Genomic DNA, 22,387 nt, shown 5'->3' with positions numbered 1-22,387 from the left:
GTGAGTACAGGCCCAGAGACATCAAACACTCCTCATACAATGAGATGCCCCCTCATTCTTCTAAACTCCAGTGAGTACAGGCCCAGAGACATCAAACACTCCTCATACAATGAGATGTCCCCCTCATTCTTCTAAACTCCAGTGAGTACAGGCCCAGAGACATTAAACACTCCTCGTACAATGAGATCCCCCCCCCCCCTCATTCTTCTAAACTCCAGTGAGTACAAGGCCCAGAGACATCAAACACTCCTCATACAATGAGATGCCCCCTCATTCTTCTAAACTCCAGTGAGTACAGGCCCAGAGACATCAAACACTCCTCATACAATGAGATGTCCCCCTCATTCTTCTAAACTCCAGTGAGTACAGGCCCAGAGACATCAAACACTCCTCATACAATGAGATGCCCCCCCCCTCATTCTTCTAAACTCCAGTGAGTACAGGCCCAGAGACATCAAACACTCCTCATACAATGAGATGCCCCCTCATTCTTCTAAACTCCAGTGAGTACAGGCCCAGAGACATCAAACACTCCTCATACAATGAGATGCCCCCTCATTCTTCTAAACTCCAGTGAGTACAGGCCCAGAGACATCAAACACTCCTCATACAATGAGATGCCCCTCATTCTTCTAACCTCCAGTGAGTACAGGCCCAGAGACATCAAACACTCCTCATACAATGAGATGCCCCCTCATTCTTCTAAACTCCAGTGAGTACAGGCCCAGAGACATCAAACACTCCTCATACAATGAGATGCCCCCTCATTCTTCTAAACTCCAGTGAGTACAGGCCCAGAGACATCAAACACTCCTCATACAATGAGATGCCCCCTCATTCTTCTAAACTCCAGTGAGTACAGGCCCAGAGACATCAAACACTCCTCATACAATGAGATGCCCCCTCATTCTTCTAAACTCCAGTGAGTACAGGCCCAGAGACATCAAACACTCCTCATACAATGAGATGTCCCCCTCATTCTTCTAAACTCCAGTGAGTACAGGCCCAGAGACATCAAACACTCCTCATACAATGAGATGCCCCCTCATTCTTCTAAACTCCAGTGAGTACAGGCCCAGAGACATCAAACAATCCTCATACAATGAGATGCCCCCTCATTCTTCTAAACTACAGTGAGTACAGGCCCAGAGACATCAAACACTCCTCATACAATGAGATGCCCCCTCATTCTTCTAAACTCCAGTGAGAACAGGCCCAGAGACATCAAACACTCCTCATACAATGAGATGTCCCCTCATTCTTCTAAACTCCAGTGAGTACAGGCCCAGAGACATCAAACACTCCTCATACAATGAGATGCCCCCTCATTCTTCTAAACTCCAGTGAGTACAGGCCCAGAGACATCAAACACTCCTCATACAATGAGATGCCCCCTCATTCTTCTAAACTCCAGTGAGTACAGGCCCAGAGACATCAAACACTCCTCATACAATGAGATGCCCCCTCATTCTTCTAATCTCCAGTGAGTACAGGCCCAGAGACATCAAACACTCCTCATACAATGAGATGCCCCCCTCATTCTTCTAAACTCCAGTGAGTACAGGCCCAGAGACATCAAACACTCCTCATACAATGAGATGCCCCCTCATTCTTCTAAACTCCAGTGAGTACAGGCCCAGAGACATCAAACACTCCTCATACAATGAGATGCCCCCTCATTCTTCTAAACTCCAGTGAGTACAGGCCCAGAGACATCAAACACTCCTGATACAATGAGATGCCCCCTCATTCTTCTAAACTCCAGTGAGTACAGGCCCAGAGACATCAAACACTCCTCATACAATGAGATGCCCCCTCATTCTTCTAAACTCCAGTGAGTACAGGCCCAGAGACATCAAACACTCCTCATACAATGAGATGCCCCCTCATTCTTCTAAACTCCAGTGAGTACAGGCCCAGAGACATCAAACACTCCTCATACAATGAGACGCCCCCTCATTCTTCTAAACTCCAGTGAGTACAGGCCCAGAGACATCAAACACTCCTCATACAATGAGATGCCCCCTCATTCTTCTAATCTCCAGTGAGTACAGGCCCAGAGACATCAAACACTCCTCATACAATGAGATGCCCCCATCATTCTTCTAAACTCCAGTGAGTACAGGCCCAGAGACATCAAACACTCCTCATACAATGAGATGCCCCCTCATTCTTCTAAACTCCAGTGAGTACAGGCCCAGAGACATCAAACACTCCTCATACAATGAGATGCCCCCTCATTCTTCTAAACTCCAGTGAGTACAGGCCCAGAGACATCAAACACTCCTCATACAATGAGATGCCCCCTCATTCTTCTAAACTCCAGTGAGTACAGGCCCAGAGACATCAAACACTCCTCATACAATGAGATGCCCCCCTCATTCTTCTAAACTCCAGTGAGTACAGGCCCAGAGACATCAAACACTCCTCGTACAATGAGATGTCCCCTCATTCTTCTAAACTCCAGTGAGTACAGGCCCAGAGACATTAAACACTCCTCGTACAATGAGATCCCCCCCCCCCTCATTCTTCTAAACTCCAGTGAGTACAAGCCCAGAGACATCAAACAGTCCTCATACAATGAGATGCCCCCTCATTCTTCTAAACTCCAGTGAGTACAGGCCCAGAGACATCAAACACTCCTCATACAATGAGATGCCCCCTCATTCTTCTAAACTCCAGTGAGTACAGGCCCAGAGACATCAAACACTCCTCATACAATGAGATGCCCCCTCATTGTTCTAAACTCCAGTGAGTACAGGCCCAGAGACATCAAACACTCCTCATACAATGAGATGCCCCCTCATTCTTCTAAACTCCAGTGAGTACAGGCCCAGAGACATCAAACACTCCTCATACAATGAGATGCCCCCTCATTCTTCTAAACTCCAGTGAGTACAGGCCCAGAGACATCAAACACTCCTCATACAATGAGATGCCCCCTCATTCTTCTAACCTCCAGTGAGTACAGGCCCAGAGACATCAAACACTCCTCATACAATGAGATGCCCCCTCATTCTTCTAATCTCCAGTGAGTACAGGCCCAGAGACATCAAACACTCCTCATACAATGAGATGCCCCCTCATTCTTCTAAACTCCAGTGAGTACAGGCCCAGAGACATCAAACACTCCTCATACAATGAGATGCCCCCTCATTCTTCTAAACTCCAGTGAGTACAGGCCCAGAGACATCAAACACTCCTCATACAATGAGATGCCCCCTCATTCTTCTAAACTCCAGTGAGTACAGGCCCAGAGACATCAAACACTCCTCATACAATGAGATGCCCCCTCATTCTTCTAAACTCCAGTGAGTACAGGCCCAGAGACATCAAACACTCCTCATACAATGAGACGCCCCCTCATTCTTCTAAACTCCAGTGAGTACAGGCCCAGAGACATCAAACACTCCTCATACAATGAGATGCCCCCTCATTCTTCTAATCTCCAGTGAGTACAGGCCCAGAGACATCCTCATACAATGAGATGCCCCCTCATTCTTCTAAACTCCAGTGAGTACAGGCCCAGAGACATCAAACACTCCTCATACAATGAGATGCCCCCTCATTCTTCTAAACTCCAGTGAGTACAGGCCCAGAGACATCAAACACTCCTCATACAATGAGATGCCCCCTCATTCTTCTAAACTCCAGTGAGTACAGGCCCAGAGACATCAAACACTCCTCATACAATGAGATGCCCCCTCATTCTTCTAAACTCCAGTGAGTACAGGCCCAGAGACATCAAACACTCCTCATACAATGAGATGCCCCCTCATTCTTCTAAACTCCAGTGAGTACAGGCCCAGAGACATCAAACACTCCTCATACAATGAGGTGCCCCCTCATTCTTCTAAACTCCAGTGAGTACAGGCCCAGAGACATCAAACACTGCTCATACAATGAGATGCCCCCTCATTCTTCTAAACTCCAGTGAGTACAGGCCCGGAGACATCAAACACTCCTCATACAATGAGATGCCCCCTCATTCTTCTAATCTCCAGTGAGTACAGGCCCGGAGACGTCAAACACTCCTCATACAATGAGATGCCCCCTCATTCTTCTAAACTCCAGTGAGTACAGGCCCGGAGACGTCAAACACTCCTCATACAATGAGATGCCCCCTCATTCTTCTAAACTCCAGTGAGTACAGGCCCGGAGACATCAAACACTCCTCATACAATGAGATGCCCCCTCATTCTTCTAAACTCCAGTGAGTACAGGCCCAGAGACATCAAACACTCCTCATACAATGAGATGTCCCCTCATTCTTCTAAACTCCAGCGAGTACAGGCCCAGAGACATCAAACACTCCTCATACAATGAGATGCCCCCTCATTCTTCTGAACTCCAGTGAGTACAGGGCCAGAGACATCAAACACTCCTCATAGAATGAGATGCCCCCTCATTCTTCTACACTCCAGTGAGTACAGGCCCAGAGACATCAAACATTCCTCATACAATGAGATGTCCCCTCATTCTTCTAAACTCCAGTGAGCACAGGCCCAGAGACATCAAACACTCCTCATACAATGAGATGCCCCCTCATTCTTCTAAACTCCAGTGAGTACAGGCCCAGAGACATCAAACACTCCTCATACAATGAGATGGCCCCTCATTCTTCTAAATTCCAGTGAGTACTGGCCCAGAGACATCAAACACTCCTCATACAATGAGATCCCTCCTCATTCTTCTAAACTCCAGTGAGTACAGGCCCAGAGACATCAAACACTCCTCAAACAATGAGATCCCCCCCTCATTCTTCTAAACTCCAGTGAGTACAGGCCCAGAGACATCAAACACTCCTCATACAATGAGATCACCCCTCATTCTTCTAAACTCCAGTGAGTACAGGCCCAGAGACATCAAACACTCCTCATACAATGAGATGGCCCCTCATTCTTCTAAATTCCAGTGAGTACTGGCCCAGAGACATCAAACACTCCTCATACAATGAGATCCCTCCTCATTCTTCTAAACTCCAGTGAGTACAGGCCCAGAGACATCAAACACTCCTCAAACAATGAGATCCCCCCCTCAATCTTCTAAACTCCAGTGAGTACAGGCCCAGAGACATCAAACACTCCTCATACAATGAGATCACCCCTCATTCTTCTAAACTCCAGTGAGTACAGGCCCAGAGACATCAAACACTCCTCATACAATGAGATGCCCCCTCATTCTTCTAAACTCCAGTGAGTACAGGCCCAGAGACATCAAACACTCCTCATACAATGAGATGCCCCCTCATTCTTCTAAACTCCAGTGAGTACAGGCCCAGAGACATCAAACACTCCTCATACAGTGAGATGCCCCCTCATTCTTCTAAACTCCAGTGAGTACAGGCCCAGAGACATCAAACACTCCTCATACAATGAGATGCCCCCTCATTCTTCTAAACTCCAGTGAGTACAGGCCCAGAGACATCAAACACTCCTCATACAGTGAGATGCCCCCTCATTCTTCTAAACTCCAGTGAGTACAGGCCCAGAGACATCAAACACTCCTCATACAATGAGATGCCCCCTCATTCTTCTAAACTCCAGTGAGTACAGGCCCAGAGACATCAAACACTCCTCATACACTGAGATGCCCCTTCATTCTTCTAAACTCCAGTGAGTAAAGGCCCAGAGACATCAAACACTCCTCATACAATGAGATGCCCCCTCATTCTTCTAAACTCCAGTGAGTACAGGCCCAGAGACATCAAACACTCCTCATACACTGAGATGCCCCCTCATTCTTCTAAACTCCAGTGAGTAAAGGCCCAGAGACATCAAACACTCCTCATACAATGAGATGCCCCCTCATTCTTCTAAACTCCAGTGAGTACAGGCCCAGAGACATCAAACACTCCTCATACACTGAGATGCCCCCTCATTCTTCTAAACTCCAGTGAGTAAAGGCCCAGTGACATCAAAGACTCCTCATACAATGAGATCCCCCCTCATTCTTAACTCCAGTGAGTACAGGCCCATAGACATTTGCTAACCCTTTCATTCTCAGAGTCATCCTCATGAGGTTCTTTGGGGATCCCTGAAACTGCTGATCTCCTGGGACTCTAGAGTAACTTAAAGTTTAATTTTAAACTTTAAAACCAAAAAAAAGGACAGCTGTTGAGCAATGAAGAGGAAATCTGCAGATGTTGTAAATTCAAGCAACACGCACAAAATGCTGGTGGAACACAACAGGCCAGGCAGCATCTGTAGGGAGAGGTGCTGTTGATGTTTCGGGCCGAGACCCTTCGTCAGGACTAACTGAGGGGAAAGATTGTAAGATTTGAAAGTAGTGGGCCGGGGGGGGGGGGGAAATGCATTGGTATAATGTTACACTTTTTATATATATAATAAAATAATAAAATATATATATAAAATAAGAGATCACAACTCCACTTAAATCATAAAAAAATTTGAAAATTTTATTACATAATGGGAAAAAAACCCACTAAACTAAAGGGGGAAATAAAGGATTGGGCAGCCCATTTGAGGATAAAACTAAAAGAAAAAGGTGAGAAGCATTCTTCCGGTCACCTCCAAACGTTCGCTGAGAGGGAAAGATTTTCCCTATGGAAAATAAAGCAAAATAAGTAAGTAAAAATTAAATCAGTTGAAAATATTGGATAAAGGGTCACCAGACTTGCTCAAAATTAAAAGATGTGTCAAACGTCCGGCTTCTAATTTTCTCCAAACTTAAAGATGACATAATGGAAGAGAGCCAGTTAAAAACAGTGGGTGGGTTAGATTCTTTCCAGTATAACAAGATAGCTCTCCTAGCCAGTAAAGTTGAAAAGGCTATCACATGTTGAGCGGAAGCAGACACTCCGCCTGCTTCCTCTGGGATAATCCGAAAAATTGCCGTGAGTGAGTTGGGTTGTAAATCCACACCTGTAACTTTGGATAATATTCTAAACACATCCCTCCAGAAATTATTTAAGTTTGCACAGGACCAAAACAGCTGAGTTTGAATAGCTACCTCTGCATTCCTTCTGTCACAAATAGGGCTTATATTAGAAAAAATATGCGCTGATTTACCTTTGGACATATGGGCCCTGTGTACGATCTTAAACTGAATTAAGGAACGGCGTGCACAGATAGATGAATTATCAACTTGGGTAAGGCTTTTTTAACATGGAAAACTAAAGGAATAAAAAGTCTCTTAGATTTGTCTTTACAAGGTTGTTTATTGTCTTTTTTGCAGTTAATGGATTAAAACGATATCTCTAGTACATATTTTTTTTAGATAATTACAGGTTAGGAATTTTTTAATGTGATTTTCTACTGAATTATCCCTTGGTCTGCCTGTGAAATTTGGTATACGCTATTTTTCAGCTTAAACCATTTCAAAAATGATTCATAGCTATTATTTATAAACAGTTAATAAATGCTCACACGTGAAATTGAGCTTCAACATTCACTTTCAGATGATCATTGGTTATTTTGAACAGTGGAATTAGAATGAGAGTCACTGTCCCCTTTTGTTCCGGAGCCTGATGTTTGGGGGGTAGTAACTGTCCCTGACCCTGCTGGTGTGAGTCCTGAGGCTCCTGTACCTTCTTCCTGATGGCAGCAGTGAGAAAAGAGCGTGGCCTGGGTGGTGAGGATCTCTGATGCTTCCCTGCGACAACGTTTCCTGGAGATGGTTGGGAGGGTTTTACCCGTGATGTACGGGGCCCAATCCACTACCTTTTGTGGGATTTTCCACTCAGAGTCATTGGTGTTCCCGTACCAGGGCGTAACGCAGCCAGTCACCACACTTTCCACCGCACATCTGTAGAAGGTTGCCCAGGTTTTCAATGACATCCCAAACCTCCACAGACTCCTAAGCAAGTAGAGGCACTGTCGTCCTTTCGTAAGCAATAATATTCAAATGATGGGTCCTCTGAGATAGTGACAGCCGGGAATTTAAAGTTACCGACCCTCTCCACCTCTGATGATTACTGGCTCATGGACTTCCCTCTGCTGAAGCCTACAGTCAGTTCCTGTTGGGATTTCTGTTCCCCATTACACGGGGGATGATGTGGGTCAGACCATACGGGGGTCTCTGTGGGTCGTCAGGACCCCTCCGTCAGACTTTGAGGTGCCGGGTGTTTGAGGCAGATGAGGTTCGATCTGACACCTGGAAGGAGGTGTTGGGTTTACCGGCGGTGGGGAGCCAGAGAGGCCGGGGTTGTGTGCCTGCCCCTGCCCCTGGGGAATCAGGGCAGTGGGAAGGAACTGGTTTTTGGGAGGTGCAGGCTTCGTGAGGGCAGGTAAGGAGGGGGTCCTGACAGGGAGTGTGTGGGTCTGTATGTTCGGGGAGTGGGGTGGGTGGGAGTGTGGGTTGTTCTAATGACCCTGTTCCCTCCTCCCCTCCAGAGGTGGTGGTCGCCCCGCCCTCCATCTACCTCAAGTACATCCGGGAAGTGATGGACGCCAAGATCGGAGTGGCTGCTCAGAACTGCTACAAGGTGCCGAGCGGGGCCTTCACCGGGGAGATCAGGTAACCGTCCCTCCGCACTCTGCTACCCCCTCCCTACCTCTCCGTCTGGTCAGACTGACACTCCAAATCCCTTCACCGGGGAGATCAGGTAACCGTCCCTCCGCACTCCGCTACCCCCTCCCTACCTCTCCGTCTGGTCAGACTGACACTCCGAATCCCTTCACCGGGGAGATCAGGTAACCGTCCCTCCGCACTCCGCTACCCCCTCCCTACCTCTCCGTCTGGTCAGACACTCCGAATCCCTTCACCGGGGAGATCAGGTAACCGTCCCTCCGCACTCCACTACCCCCTCCCTACCTCTCCGTCTGGTCAGACACTCCGAATCCCTTCACCGGGGAGATCAGGTAACCGTCCCTCCGCACTCCGCTACCCCCTCCCTACCTCTCCGTCTGGTCAGACACTCCGAATCCCTTCACCGGGGAGATCAGGTAACCGTCCCTCCGCACTCCGCTACCCCCTCCCTACCTCTCCGTCTGGTCAGACTGACACTCCGAATCCCTTCACCGGGGAGATCAGGTAACCGTCCCTCCGCACTCCGCTACCCCCTCCCTACCTCTCCGTCTGGTCAGACACTCCGAATCCCTTCACCGGGGAGATCAGGTAACCGTCCCTCCGCACTCCGCTACCGCCTCCCTACCTCTCCGTCTGGTCAGACACTCCGAATCCCTTCACCGGGGAGATCAGGTAACCGTCCCTCCGCACTCCGCTACCCCCTCCCTACCTCTCCGTCTGGTCAGACTGACACTCCGAATCCCTTCACCGGGGAGATCAGGTAACCGTCCCTCCGCACTCCACTACCCCCTCCCTACCTCTCCGTCTGGTCAGACTGACACTCCGAATCCCTTCACCGGGGAGATCAGGTAACCGTCTCTCCGCACTCCACTACCCCCTCCCTACCTCTCCGTCTGGTCAGACTGACACTCCGAATCCCTTCACCGGGGAGATCAGGTAACCGTCCCTCCGCACTCCACTACCCCCTCCCTACCTCTCCGTCAGGTCAGACTGACACTCCGAATCCCTTCACCGGGGAGATCAGGTAACCGTCCCTCCGCACTCCACTACCCCCTCCCTACCTCTCCGTCTGGTCAGACTGACACTCCGAATCCCTTCACCGGGGAGATCAGGTAACCGTCCCTCCGCACTCCACTACCCCCTCCCTACCTCTCCGTCTGGTCAGACTGACACTCCGAATCCCTTCACCGGGGAGATCAGGTAACCGTCCCTCCGCACTCCACTACCCCCTCCCTACCTCTCCGTCTGGTCAGACTGACACTCCGAATCCCTTCACCGGGGAGATCAGGTAACCGTCCCTCCGCACTCCGCTACCCCCTCCCTACCTCTCCGTCTGGTCAGACACTCCGAATCCCTTCACCGGGGAGATCAGGTAACCGTCCCTCCGCACTGCGCTACCCCCTCCCTACCTCTCCGTCTGGTCAGACTGACACTCCGAATCCCTTCACCGGGGAGATCAGGTAACCGTCCCTCCGCACTCCACTACCCCCTCCCTACCTCTCCGTCTGGTCAGACTGACACTCCGAATCCCTTCACCGGGGAGATCAGGTAACCGTCCCTCCGCACTCCACTACCCCCTCCCTACCTCTCCGTCTGGTCAGACTGACACTCCGAATCCCTTCACCGGGGAGATCAGGTAACCGTCCCTCCGCACTCCACTACCCCCTCCCTACCTCTCCGTCTGGTCAGACTGACACTCCGAATCCCTTCACCGGGGAGATCAGGTAACCGTCCCTCCGCACTCCGCTACCCCCTCCCTACCTCTCCGTCAGGTAACCGTCCCTCTCGACTTCTTCTCTGTCTGGTTTGAGGGCACCCAGCTCAATGTTGCATTACCGCCACCTTCTGCTCCAGAGTGTGGGTCAGACGATAGACACACACTCCGAATCCCTTCACCCATTCACGCACACACACATACACACCCTAATCTACACCTTATCCTTCTTTGGCCATCCTAGTACCCTATTCCTGCTTATCCGTCATATCCTATTAAAAAAAAAGCCCCTGTACCCCTTAAAGTACCTTACCTGTGCCCTCTGACCCATGCCCAGCAACCCTTTTAATGTGAATTCCTGCACCCCCAATTCCCTTAGTTTAATTCTCATCATCTCTCTCTGTATCCCATACTTCCTGCAACTCAGAACTACATGATCTACTGACTCCTCTTCCTGACATTGCTCACACAGTCCTGTCTGGTGTTTCCCTATCAATTTCAGAGTTTGGTTCAGTGCACAGTGCCCCAGCCTTGAGCTAGTGCACACAGTCTCCTCTCTCCTGTATCCACTGCCTACCCGAGCCCCTGCACCCTGTATCTGAGGCGGTACCCTGCCTGGCTCCTTGCTCTTCAACCTGCCCCTCCGCTCGAGGGTGTTCCTGGGAATCGCAGGCTGCAGGATGAAGAGGTAACTACCCGTCTATGACCCGCTGCCCCACCCCAGCGGCACCTGCGACCCTTACCTTGGGACCCCCCAATGGTCTGCTCCCTCTACCCACTCTGGCACCTTTCCCCGCCCGGCTCTCACCCTGGTCCCTGAAGCCCACCGTGTCCGTTGGCGGGAGGATTTTAGGGCCTTCCCTCCCTCCCTCCCTCCCTCCACCTTTACCCTCACCTGCCTCTCATTCCTCCCTCAGCCCCGCCATGATCAAGGACTGTGGAGCGGCCTGGGTCGTCCTGGGGCACTCGGAGCGGAGGCACGTCTTTGGAGAGTCAGACGAGGTGAGGAAGGGAGAGGCGCCGGCGGTGGGGAGGGCTGGCGGCCAGCGTGGCCATCAGCAGGGCATCACATACCACTCCAGCCCTTCGAATCAGCCTGTGCTGGGCTCCACATTGGTCACGGTGACACCCCTTCCACACCATCCCCTCACACGCTCCCAGGGTCAGACACAGAGTGAATCTCCCTCCTCACCATCCCATCACACACTCCCGGGGTCAGACACAGAGTGAATCTCCCTCCACACCATCCCATCACACACTCCCAGGGTCAGACACAGAGTGAATCTCCCTCCACTCCGTCCCATCACACTCTCCCGGGGTCAGACACAGAGTGAATCTCCCTCCACACCATCCCATCACACACTCCCAGAGTCAGACACAGAGTGAATCTCCCTCCACACTGTCCCATCACACTCTCCCGGGGTCAGACACAGAGTGAATCTCCCTCCGCACCGTCCCATCACACTCTCCCGGGGTCAGACACAGAGTGAATCTCCCTCCACACCGTCCCATCACACACTCCTGGCGTCAGACACAGAGTGAATCTCCCTCCACACCGTCCCATCACTCACTCCCGGGGTCAGACACAGAGTGAATCTCCCTCCACACCGTCCCATCACACACTCCCGGGGTCAGACACAGAGTGAATCTCCCTCCACACCGTCCCATCACAGACTCCCGGGGTCAGACACAGAGTGAATCTCCCTCCACACCATCCCATCACACACTCCCAGGGTCAGACACAGAGTGAATCTCCCTCCACTCCGTCCCATCACACTCTCCCGGGGTCAGACACAGAGTGAATCTCCCTCCACACCATCCCATCACACACTCCCAGAGTCAGACACAGAGTGAATCTCCCTCCACACTGTCCCATCACACTCTCCCGGGGTCAGACACAGAGTGAATCTCCCTCCGCACCGTCCCATCACACTCTCCCGGGGTCAGACACAGAGTGAATCTCCCGCCACACCATCCCATCACACACTCCCAGAGTCAGACACAGAGTGAATCTCCCTCCACACTGTCCCATCACACTCTCCCGGGGTCAGACACAGAGTGAATCTCCCTCCACACCATCCCATCACACACTTCCAGAGTCAGACACAGAGTGAATCTCCCTCCACACTGTCCCATCACACTCTCCCGGGGTCAGACACAGAGTGAATCTCCCTCCGCACCGTCCCATCACACTCTCCCGGGGTCAGACACAGAGTGAATCTCCCGCCACACCATCCCATCACACACTCCCGGGGTCAGACACAGAGTGAATCTCCCTCCACACCGTCCCATCACAGACTCCCGGGGTCAGACACAGAGTGAATCTCCCTGCACACCGTCCCATCACATACTCCCGGGGTCAGACACAGAGTGAATCTCCCTGCACACCGTCCCATCACACACTCCCGGGGTCAGACACAGAGTGAATCTCTCTGCACACCGTCCCATCACATACTCCCGGGGTCAGACACAGAGTGAATCTACCTCCACATCGTCCCATTACACACTCCCGGGGTCAGACACAGAGTGAATCTCCATCCACACCGTCCCATCACACACTGCCGGGGTCAGACACAGAGTGAATCTCCCTCCACACCGTCCCATCACAGACTCCCGGGGTCAGACACAGAGTGAATCTCCCTCCACACCGTCCCATCATACACTCCCGGGGTCAGACACAGAGTGAAGTTCCCTCCACATTTTGGGTATGAGAGTATAGTGTTCTTCCTCAAGCCCTGGAGTCCGTGGTCACCTCTCAGATGTTAGTACCCTAGTGAAGGCCTGCATGGTCCTGTATTTTGCCTGTGAATGGGACATTTTGGAAACCGGACGGTACAGAGTTGAGGTGAAGGTCTCTGATGGGACTGAACGGTTCCTTGCCATTCCCATGAGTTGGACAGCAGAGTACAGAGTTGAGGTGAAGGTGTCTGATGGGCAATTCTTCACTCAGTGAGGCGGGCACATGGAGTGAGCCACTGTGCTGAATGATGCCGACAGGTTGGCGCGTGAAGCAGGATGTCTGATGCAGGACAAATGCGGACAGCTTGGGGGCACCTTAATTGTCCTGGACGAATTGCTGTCCGTGCTGGGGAACACGGAACATCCTTTGGCACCCCCTGCTGATGGTTGTGCTCAGCTACTTAAGTTTGCAAGCAAGTGCCCGGCTTAGCTTATCCCTTTCGCCTGCACATTGTCCATATCCCTCCACTCCCTACACATTCACGGGCCTCTTTAATGCCTCAATCACATCAGCTGCCTCCCCTGTCTTGGCAGACTATTCCATGTACCCCACTTACTATGTTTAAAAAAGCAAAACCTTGCCCCACCCTTTCACCTTAAATCTCTGCCCTCTGATATTAGCCCCTCCTAAATCTCTGCCCTCTGATATTAGCCCCTCCTAAATCTCTGCCCTCTGATATTAGCCCCTCCTAAATCTCTGCCCTCTGATATTAGCCCCTCCTAAATCTCTGCCCTCCGATATTAGCCCCTCCTAAATCTCTGCCCTCCGATATTAGCCCCTCCTAAATCTCTGCCCTCCGATATTAGCCCCTCCTAAATCTCTGCCCTCCGATATTAGCCCCTCCTAAATCTCTGCCCTCTGATATTTGGTGTTTAGACCCTCAAAGACTAATGCTCCCCCTACTGGATATCAACTCTCTGCCCCTTGCATAAAAAAAGTTTCTCACCTCCATCAGATCACCCCTCAGCCTCGGCCACTCCAGAGAAAATGAAGACTATTTTAAGAATGTGATAACTAGCAGGAGTCGGCCATCCGGCCCGTTGACCCTGTTCTGCCATTCAATAAGATCATGGCTGATCTGGCCATGGACTCGTCTCCTTAATTCCCCCGCCGGCTGGTGGCGTAGTGGCATCGGCTCTGGACTTTGGGGCGGAAGGTCCCGAGTTCGAATCCAGCCGGCTCCCTTGCACACTCTCCATCTGTGCTGGGTTGAACATCGAGCGAGCAACTCAACCTCGGAAAAAAGAAGTTGCCTGCTACAGAAGCATGCACAGCAAAAGAACGTTGTTGGCCTGCGCTCTCTGGTGAGCCGAAAGGCATTCCCTCTCCTCTCTCAATTCCCTGACCATGCAAAACTCTGGGCAGAGAATTCCAGACACTTGTCCAGCCCCGATCCCGGAAGCTTTCTGCAGACCCTCTTCAAAGCAAAAATAGTGCGCCAGGACAGGGGAGGCAGCTGATGCGATTGAGGCGTTAAGTGGCCCGTGAATGCGTAGGGAGTGGAGGGATATGGACAATGTGCAGGCGAAAGGGATAAGCTAAGCCGGGCATTTGCTTGCAAACTTTAAAATGTAATGGTGGGGGTTGTGACCTGGACCGAGTGTGGATGTCCAGTATAGCCTAACTGAAGAGCATAAAGCTGCACCACGCTTTGAGTGTCTGGACTTGTGAAGGTGTTATCGACCTTTCAGGGAGCTGTGGGCCGGGGGTGGGGGGAGAGGAAATCGGAACGGGAGGGAAGATGCGAGAGTCAGGCGGGTTGGAGATGGGGACGACAGTTCCGATAAGGAAGGGAGGTCGGGATACAGCCCGCAGAAGGAAGGTGAGGTGTGGGCCGGGGGTGGGGGGAGAGGAAATCGGAACGGGAGGGAAGATGCGAGAGTCAGGCGGGTTGGAGATGGGGACGACAGTTCCGATAAGGAAGGGAGGTCGGGATACAGCCCGCGGAAGGAAGGTGAGGTGTGGGCGGGGGGTGGGGGCAGAGGAAATCGGAACGGGAGGGAAGATGCGAGAGTCAGGCGGGTTGGAGATGGGGACGACAGTTCCGATAAGGAAGGGAGGTCGGGATACATCCCGCGGAAGGAAGGTGAGGTGTGGGCCGGGAGTGGGGGGAGAGGAAATCGGAAGGGGAGGGAAGATGCGAGAGTCAGGCGGGTTGGAGATGGGGACGACAGTTCCGATAAGGAAGGGAGGTCGGGATACAGTCCGCGGAAGGAAGGTGAGGTGTGGGCCGGGGGTGGGGGGAGAGGAAATCGGAACGGGAGGGAAGATGCGAGAGTCAGGCGGGTTGGAGATGGGGACGACAGTTCCGATAAGGAAGGGAGGTCGGGATACAGCCCGCAGAAGGAAGGTGAGGTGTGGGCCGGGGGTGGTGGGAGAGGAAATCGGAACGGGAGGGAAGATGCGAGAGTCAGGCGGGTTGGAGATGGGGACGACAGTTCCGATAAGGAAGGGAGGTCGGGATACAGCCCGCGGAAGGAAGGTGAGGTGTGGGCCGGGAGTGGGGGGAGAGGAAATCGGAAGGGGAGGGAAGATGCGAGAGTCAGGCGGGTTGGAGATGGGGACGACAGTTCCGATAAGGAAGGGAGGTCGGGATACAGCCCGCGGAAGGAAGGTGAGGTGTGGGCCGGGGGTGGGGGGAGAGGAAATCGGAAGGGGAGGGAAGATGCGAGAGTCAGGCGGGTTGGAGATGGGGACGACAGTTCCGATAAGGAAGGGAGGTCGGGATACAGCCCGCGGAAGGAAGGTGAGGTGTGGGCCGGGAGTGGGGGGAGAGGAAATCGGAAGGGGAGGGAAGATGCGAGAGTCAGGCGGGTTGGAGATGGGGACGACAGTTCCGATAAGGAAGGGAGGTCGGGATACAGCCCGCGGAAGGAAGGTGAGGTGTGGGCCGGGGGTGGGGTGACCTGCTTGCCCGGCTGACCCTTGCCCTCCGGGACCCTGCAGCTGATTGGACAGAAGGTTAGCCACGCCCTGGCCGAGGGCCTGGGGGCCATCGCCTGCGTGGGGGAGAAGCTGGATGAGAGGGAGGCAGGCTCCACTGAGAAGGTCGTGTTCGAGCAGACCAAGGTCATTGCCGGTGAGTGGCGGGGGGGGGCTGAGGGCGTGAAGGGGTGGGTTGGGGGAGTATCAGGCAAGTGTCTGGAATGGTTTGACAAAGGGAGCAGAGGGGACTCTGGGTGAGGGGTGGTGGCAACGAGAGGGAGTTGAGTGGGGTTGGGGCGAGGGGTTAGGGAAAAGGGAGTGTTAAGGCAAGTTGGGGAGGGACAGGGCTGGGGAGACACTGGACCGGAGGGGACATTCAGGTGAGGGATCGGAGTTTGGGATGCTTTGACAGGGAGAGTGGAGGGAACGGTGGGAATGAGAGGGTGGGGTGTGTGGGAGGAAGGAGGTGCTACAGGGGGTGGTTGGAAGCAGGATGGTCTTGGGGGGGTGTCTGGGGTGGGTTAACTGAGGGAGGGGGAGGGCTTGGGGGACAGCAGTGGGAATGAGAGGGTGGGGTGTGTGGGAGGAAGGAAGTGCTCCAGGGGGTGGTTGGAAGCAGGATGGTCTTGGGGGGGTGTCTGGGGTGGGTTAACTGAGGGAGGGGGAGGGCTTGGGGGACAGCAGTGGGAATGAGAGGGTGGGGTGTGTGGGAGGAAGGAGGTGCTACAGGGGGTGTTTGGAAGCAGGATGGTCTGGGGTGGGTTAACTGAGGGAGGAGGAGGGCTTGGGGGACAGCAGTGGGAATGAGAGGGTGGGGTGTGTGGGAGGAAGGAAGTGCTCCAGGGGGTGGTTGGAAGCAGGATGGTCTTGGGGGGGTGTCTGGGGTGGGTTAACTGAGGGAGGGGGAGGGCTTGGGGGACAGCAGTGGGAATGAGAGGGTGGGGTGTGTGGGAGGAAGGAAGTGCTCCAGGGGGTGTTTGGAAGCAGGATGGTCTGGGGTGGGTTAACTGAGGGAGGAGGAGGGCTTGGGGGACAGCGGTGGGAATGAGAGGGTGAGGTGAGTGGGAGGGGGGGACTCTACGCTGGGTGGAGTGGCACTGACTCCTCTGCCCTCCGCTCCACAGCCAACGTGAAGGACTGGTCGAAGGTGGTTCTCGCCTATGAACCCGTCTGGGCCATTGGAACCGGCAAGACGGCCACTCCTCAGCAGGTAAGTAAGGGGGTCGTGTGGGTGGTGACCCGGGGTGTGGGGGTGTGCAGGGAGTCCTGGTCCGTCCGGTGACCTTCCACCTCTGACCCCCGCAGGCGCAGGAGATCCACGAGAAGATGAGGAAGTGGCTGAAGGAGAATGTGGGCGAGGCCGTGGCCTCCAGTGTCCGCATTATCTACGGAGGTGAGTGGGTTTCCCCCTCAATCCCGTCCCCCTCTGCCCCGGAGAGACCTCACCTGTATTTACCCGGGAGATGGACGTGGTGGTGTATGGGAGGCTGGCAAAGCAGCAGATTACAGAGGAGGTGGTGAGTCCCCGGGGTCTGGCAGGGGGTTCCGTCAGACCTCGTGGGAGGCAAGGGCAGAAATTGCCGGGGCATGAGCAGAGGTACCTCAATCATCGTGGGGGACACTGGGTATTAGAGGATACCTAGTATTCTGCAGGTATCAGCTGGTGAACCTGACGTTAGTGGTGGGAAAGATATGACAGGGTATTCTAAAGGACTGGAAATAGGAGTGTTTGGATAGGCAGGGGCTGGCTGGAGACGGTCAGCGGGGCTGTGTGTGTGTGGTGGGTCACAATGTTAAGTTTTTCGAGGGAGCTGCCAGGAAAGTGGAGGCGGTCCCCACTGGACTTCAGGTCTTTCAGGATGAGGAAGTAAATTGGATGAGACCTTGGCTCTGTGGGAGATGCCAGAGAGTGCGAGTAGATTGTCATCGCCTGTGAGGAGTGGAGTGGAGTGCCGGGTTCTTTGTTTGCCATCTGTATGGAGGGGGTGGATGACAATATGGTTAACTGGGTGGGCAAAGCCCCTCACTGGGGTTACAGGAGACGGGGGGGGGGGGATGATCAGAGCTCGCAGTGGGATCGGTGACGGGTCAACTGGGTGGGCAAAGCCCCTCACTGGGGTTACAGGAGACAGAGGGGGGGATGATCAGAGCTCGCAGTGGGATCGCTGACGGGTCAACTGGGTGGGCAAAGCCCCTCACTGGGGTTACAGGAGACAGAGGGGGGGATGATCAGAGCTCGCAGTGGGATCGCTGACGGGTTAACTGGGTGGGCAAAGCCCCTCACTGGGGTTACAGGAGACAGAGGGGGGGATGATCAGAGCTTGCAGTGGGATCGCTGACGGGTCAACTGGGTGGGCAAAGCCCCTCACTGGGGTTACAGGAGACAGAGGGGGGGATGATCAGAGCTCGCAGTGGGATCGCTGACGGGTCAACTGGGTGGGCAAAGCCCCTCACTGGGGTTACAGGAGACGGGGGGGGGATGATCAGAGCTCGCAGTGGGATCGGTGACGGGTCAACTGGGTGGGCAAAGCCCCTCACTGGGGTTACAGGAGACAGAGAGGGGGATGATCAGAGCTCGCAGTGGGATCGGTGACGGGTCAACTGGGTGGGCAAAGCCCCTCACTGGGGTTACAGGAGACGGGGGGGGGGGATGATCAGAGCTCGCAGTGGGTTCGCTGACGGGTCAACTGGGTGGGCAAAGCCCCTCACTGGGGTTACAGGAGACGGGGGGGGGGGGATGATCAGAGCTCGCAGTGGGTTCGCTGACGGGTCAACTGGGTGGGCAAAGCCCCTCACTGGGGTTACAGGAGACAGAGAGGGGGATGATCAGAGCTCGCAGTGGGATCGGTGACGGGTCAACTGGGTGGGCAAAGCCCCTCACTGGGGTTACAGGAGACAGAGAGGGGGATGATCAGAGCTCGCAGTGGGATCGCTGACGGGTCAACTGGGTGGGCAAAGCCCCTCACTGGGGTTACAGGAGACAGAGGGGGGGATGATCAGAGCTCGCAGTGGGATCGGTGACGGGTCAACTGGGTGGGCAAAGCCCCTCACTGGGGTTACAGGAGACAGAGGGGGGGATGATCAGAGCTCGCAGTGGGATCGGTGACGGGTCAACTGGGTGGGCAAAGCCCCTCACTGGGGTTACAGGAGACGGGGGGGGGGGGATGATCAGAGCTCGCAGTGGGTTCGCTGACGGGTCAACTGGGTGGGCAAAGCCCCTCACTGGGGTTACAGGAGACGGGGGGGGGGGGGATGATCAGAGCTCGCAGTGGGATCGGTGACGGGTCAACTGGGTGGGCAAAGCCCCTCACTGGGGTTACAGGAGACAGAGAGGGGGATGATCAGAGCTCGCAGTGGGATCGCTGACGGGTCAACTGGGTGGGCAAAGCCCCTCACTGGGGTTACAGGAGACAGAGGGGGGGATGATCAGAGCTCGCAGTGGGATCGGTGACGGGTCAACTGGGTGGGCAAAGCCCCTCACTGGGGTTACAGGAGACAGAGGGGGGGATGATCAGAGCTCACAGTGGGATCACTGACGGGTCAACTGGGTGGGCAAAGCCCCTCACTGGGGTTACAGGAGACAGGGGGGGATGATCAGAGCTCGCAGTGGGATCGCTGACGATATGGAAAGACGGCAGACGGGATTGAAAGCAGATGAGCTGAAGGTGTTGTGGTTTGGTAGGACGGGCCAGGGTGGGTCTGACAGGGTGGGTGAGTGGCCGGGCACTGAGGAGTGTGGTAGAGGAACGGGGTACTTCGGAAGTAGTGCCACAGGTAGATAGGGCTGCACTGAAAACTTCTGCCCCATTGGCCTTAATGAATAAAAGTGTTGTACAGGAGATGGGACATTGTTTTGATGATCTACAAGATGCCGGAGTGCTGGACTCAGCTTCGATTTCACTATTTAAAAGTAATTCGGATAGGTACCTGTATGGGAAGGATGCAGTCAGAGCTCAGATAAATAGTTAGTAGTTAGGCATGGACTAATTTACTTAACCCCTCTCCCGGCTGGTACATTAACAACCCCCCCCCCGTATATGAACACCTCCTCTCCCAGACCGAGTCATTAACCCTCTGTCTGTCTCACAGGTTCAGTGACAGCGGCCACATGTAAGGAATTGGCCGGGATGCCCGATGTGGACGGATTTCTGGTGGGTGGGGCTTCGCTCAAACCCGAGTTCCTGGAGATCATCAAAGCGAAGCAGAAGTAGAGGAGGACCTGAGACCAGCGGCGCCGTCCAGGCCCTACCCCCGCGGGGGAGACTGGATCCTCCCCTGTGCCGGGGGAGTGCCGAGCAGAGGGGGGCCTCCCCGGCAGCGGACCCCACCCCTGTGTGCCCTCTGACCTTGTGATGTTACGCCACCACTTAAATGTGTAGAGACTCCGATACGTGACTGCTGAGTGTTTATTTAACCCCACCCCTGGGGTAATGGAGAGGGGGAGGGGGAAGGACTCTTGGGTGGGGTGTCAGACTCGTTCACTGAGGGAGAGATTCTTGATTCGGTCACCCGCTCCTGTCACCGCTCACAGGCCTGGCAGCGGGGCAGGGGGAACCATCTGGGAGGGTGCTGGATGACGGTCTGTAAACCTCCAGCTCCCAAATAATCAGGAATTAAACTGGCATTGCAAAACGAGAAGAGCAGTGCTCAGTGTCCTGGCGCCTTGTCAGGTCGGTTTATTGTTGACATGTACCGAGATACACTGACAATCTTGTCTTGTATATCGTTCACACAGATCACATCATTACACAGTGTATTGAGGTGGAACAAGGTCAAACAATAACAGAATTGGAATTGGTTTATTATTGTTGACGTGCACTGAGATACAGTGACAATCTTGTCTTGTATATCGTTCACACAGATCACATCATTACACAGTGTATTGAGGTGGAACAAGGTCAAACAATAACAGAATTGGAATTGGTTTATTATTGTTGACGTGTACCGAGATACAGTGACAATCTTGTCTTGTATATCGTTCACACAGATCACATCATTACACAGTGTATTGAGGTAGAACAAGGTCAAACAATAACAGAATTGGAATTGGTTTATTATTGTTGACGTGTATCGAGATACACTGACAATCTTGTCTTGTATATCGTTCACACAGATCACATCATTACACAGTGTATTGAGGTGGAACAAGGTCAAACAATAACAGAATTGGAATTGGTTTATTATTGTTGACGTGCACTGAGATACAGTGACAATCTTGTCTTGTATATCGTTCACACAGATCACATCATTACACAGTGTATTGAGGTGGAACAAGGTCAAACAATAACAGAATTGGAATTGGTTTATTATTGTTGACGTGTACCGAGATACAGTGACAATCTTGTCTTGTATATCGTTCACACAGATCACATCATTACACAGTGTATTGAGGCAGAACAAGGTCAAACAATAACAGAATTGGAATTGGTTTATTATTGTTGACGTGTACCGAGATACAGAGACAATCTGGTCTTGTATATCGTTCACACAGATCACATCATTACACAGTGTATTGAGGTGGAACAAGGTCAAACAATAACAGAATTGGAATTGGTTTATTGTTGTTGACATGTACCGAGATACAGTGACAATCTTGTATATCGTTCACACAGATCACATCATTACACAGTGTATTGAGGTGGAACAAGGTCAAACAATAACAGAATTGGAATTGGTTTATTATTTTTGGTGTGTATCGAGATACAGTGACAATCTTGTCTTGTATATCGTTCACACAGATCACATCATTACACAGTGTATTGAGGTGGAACAAGGTCAAACAATAACAGAATTGGAATTGGTTTATTATTGTTGACGTGTACCGAGATACAGTGACAATCTTATCTTGTATATCGTTCACACAGATCACATCGTTACACAGTGTATTGAGGTAGAACAAGGTCAAACAATAACAGAATTGGAATTGGTTTATTATTGTTGACGTGTACCGAGATACAGAGACAATCTGGTCTTGTATATCGTTCACACAGATCACATCATTACACAGTGTATTGAGGTGGAACAAGGTCAAACAATAACAGAATTGGAATTGGTTTATTATTGTTGACGTGTACCGAGATACAGTGACAATCTTGTATATCGTTCACACAGATCACATCATTACACAGTGTATTGAGGTAGAACAAGGTCAAACAATAACAGAATTGGAATTGGTTTATTGTTGTTGACATGTACCGAGATACAGTGACAATCTTGTATATCGTTCACACAGATCACATCATTACACAGTGTATTGAGGTGGAACAAGGTCAAACAATAACAGAATTGGAATTGGTTTATTATTTTTGGTGTGTATCGAGATACAGTGACAATCTTGTCTTGTATATCGTTCACACAGATCACATCATTACACAGTGTATTGAGGTGGAACAAGGTCAAACAATAACAGAATTGGAATTGGTTTATTATTGTTGACGTGCACTGAGATACAGTGACAATCTTGTCTTGTATATCGTTCACACAGATCACATCATTACACAGTGTATTGAGGCAGATCA

The 22,387-nt window shown here is 52.4% G+C and overlaps 1 protein-coding gene across 1 annotated transcript; it reads left to right on the top strand.

Moving 5' to 3' along the window:
• Positions 1 to 8,332: 8,332 nt before the first annotated feature.
• LOC132388535 (triosephosphate isomerase) lies at positions 8,333 to 20,257 on the top strand. Its single transcript, XM_059960903.1, has 6 exons — positions 8,333 to 8,478; positions 11,122 to 11,206; positions 15,891 to 16,023; positions 16,994 to 17,079; positions 17,175 to 17,262; positions 19,959 to 20,257. Exons 1-6 carry the CDS (start codon positions 8,405 to 8,407, stop codon positions 20,078 to 20,080), a joined length of 588 nt encoding a protein of 195 aa, XP_059816886.1. The 5' UTR covers positions 8,333 to 8,404; the 3' UTR covers positions 20,081 to 20,257.
• Positions 20,258 to 22,387: the final 2,130 nt, after the last annotated feature.

The sequence above is a fragment of the Hypanus sabinus genome, unplaced genomic scaffold (assembly GCF_030144855.1).
Source record: "Hypanus sabinus isolate sHypSab1 unplaced genomic scaffold, sHypSab1.hap1 scaffold_341, whole genome shotgun sequence".
NCBI classification, from domain to species: Eukaryota; Metazoa; Chordata; class Chondrichthyes; order Myliobatiformes; family Dasyatidae; genus Hypanus; species Hypanus sabinus.
Note: the sequence above shows the minus strand (reverse complement) of the source record. Positions and strands in the feature narration are given on the sequence as shown.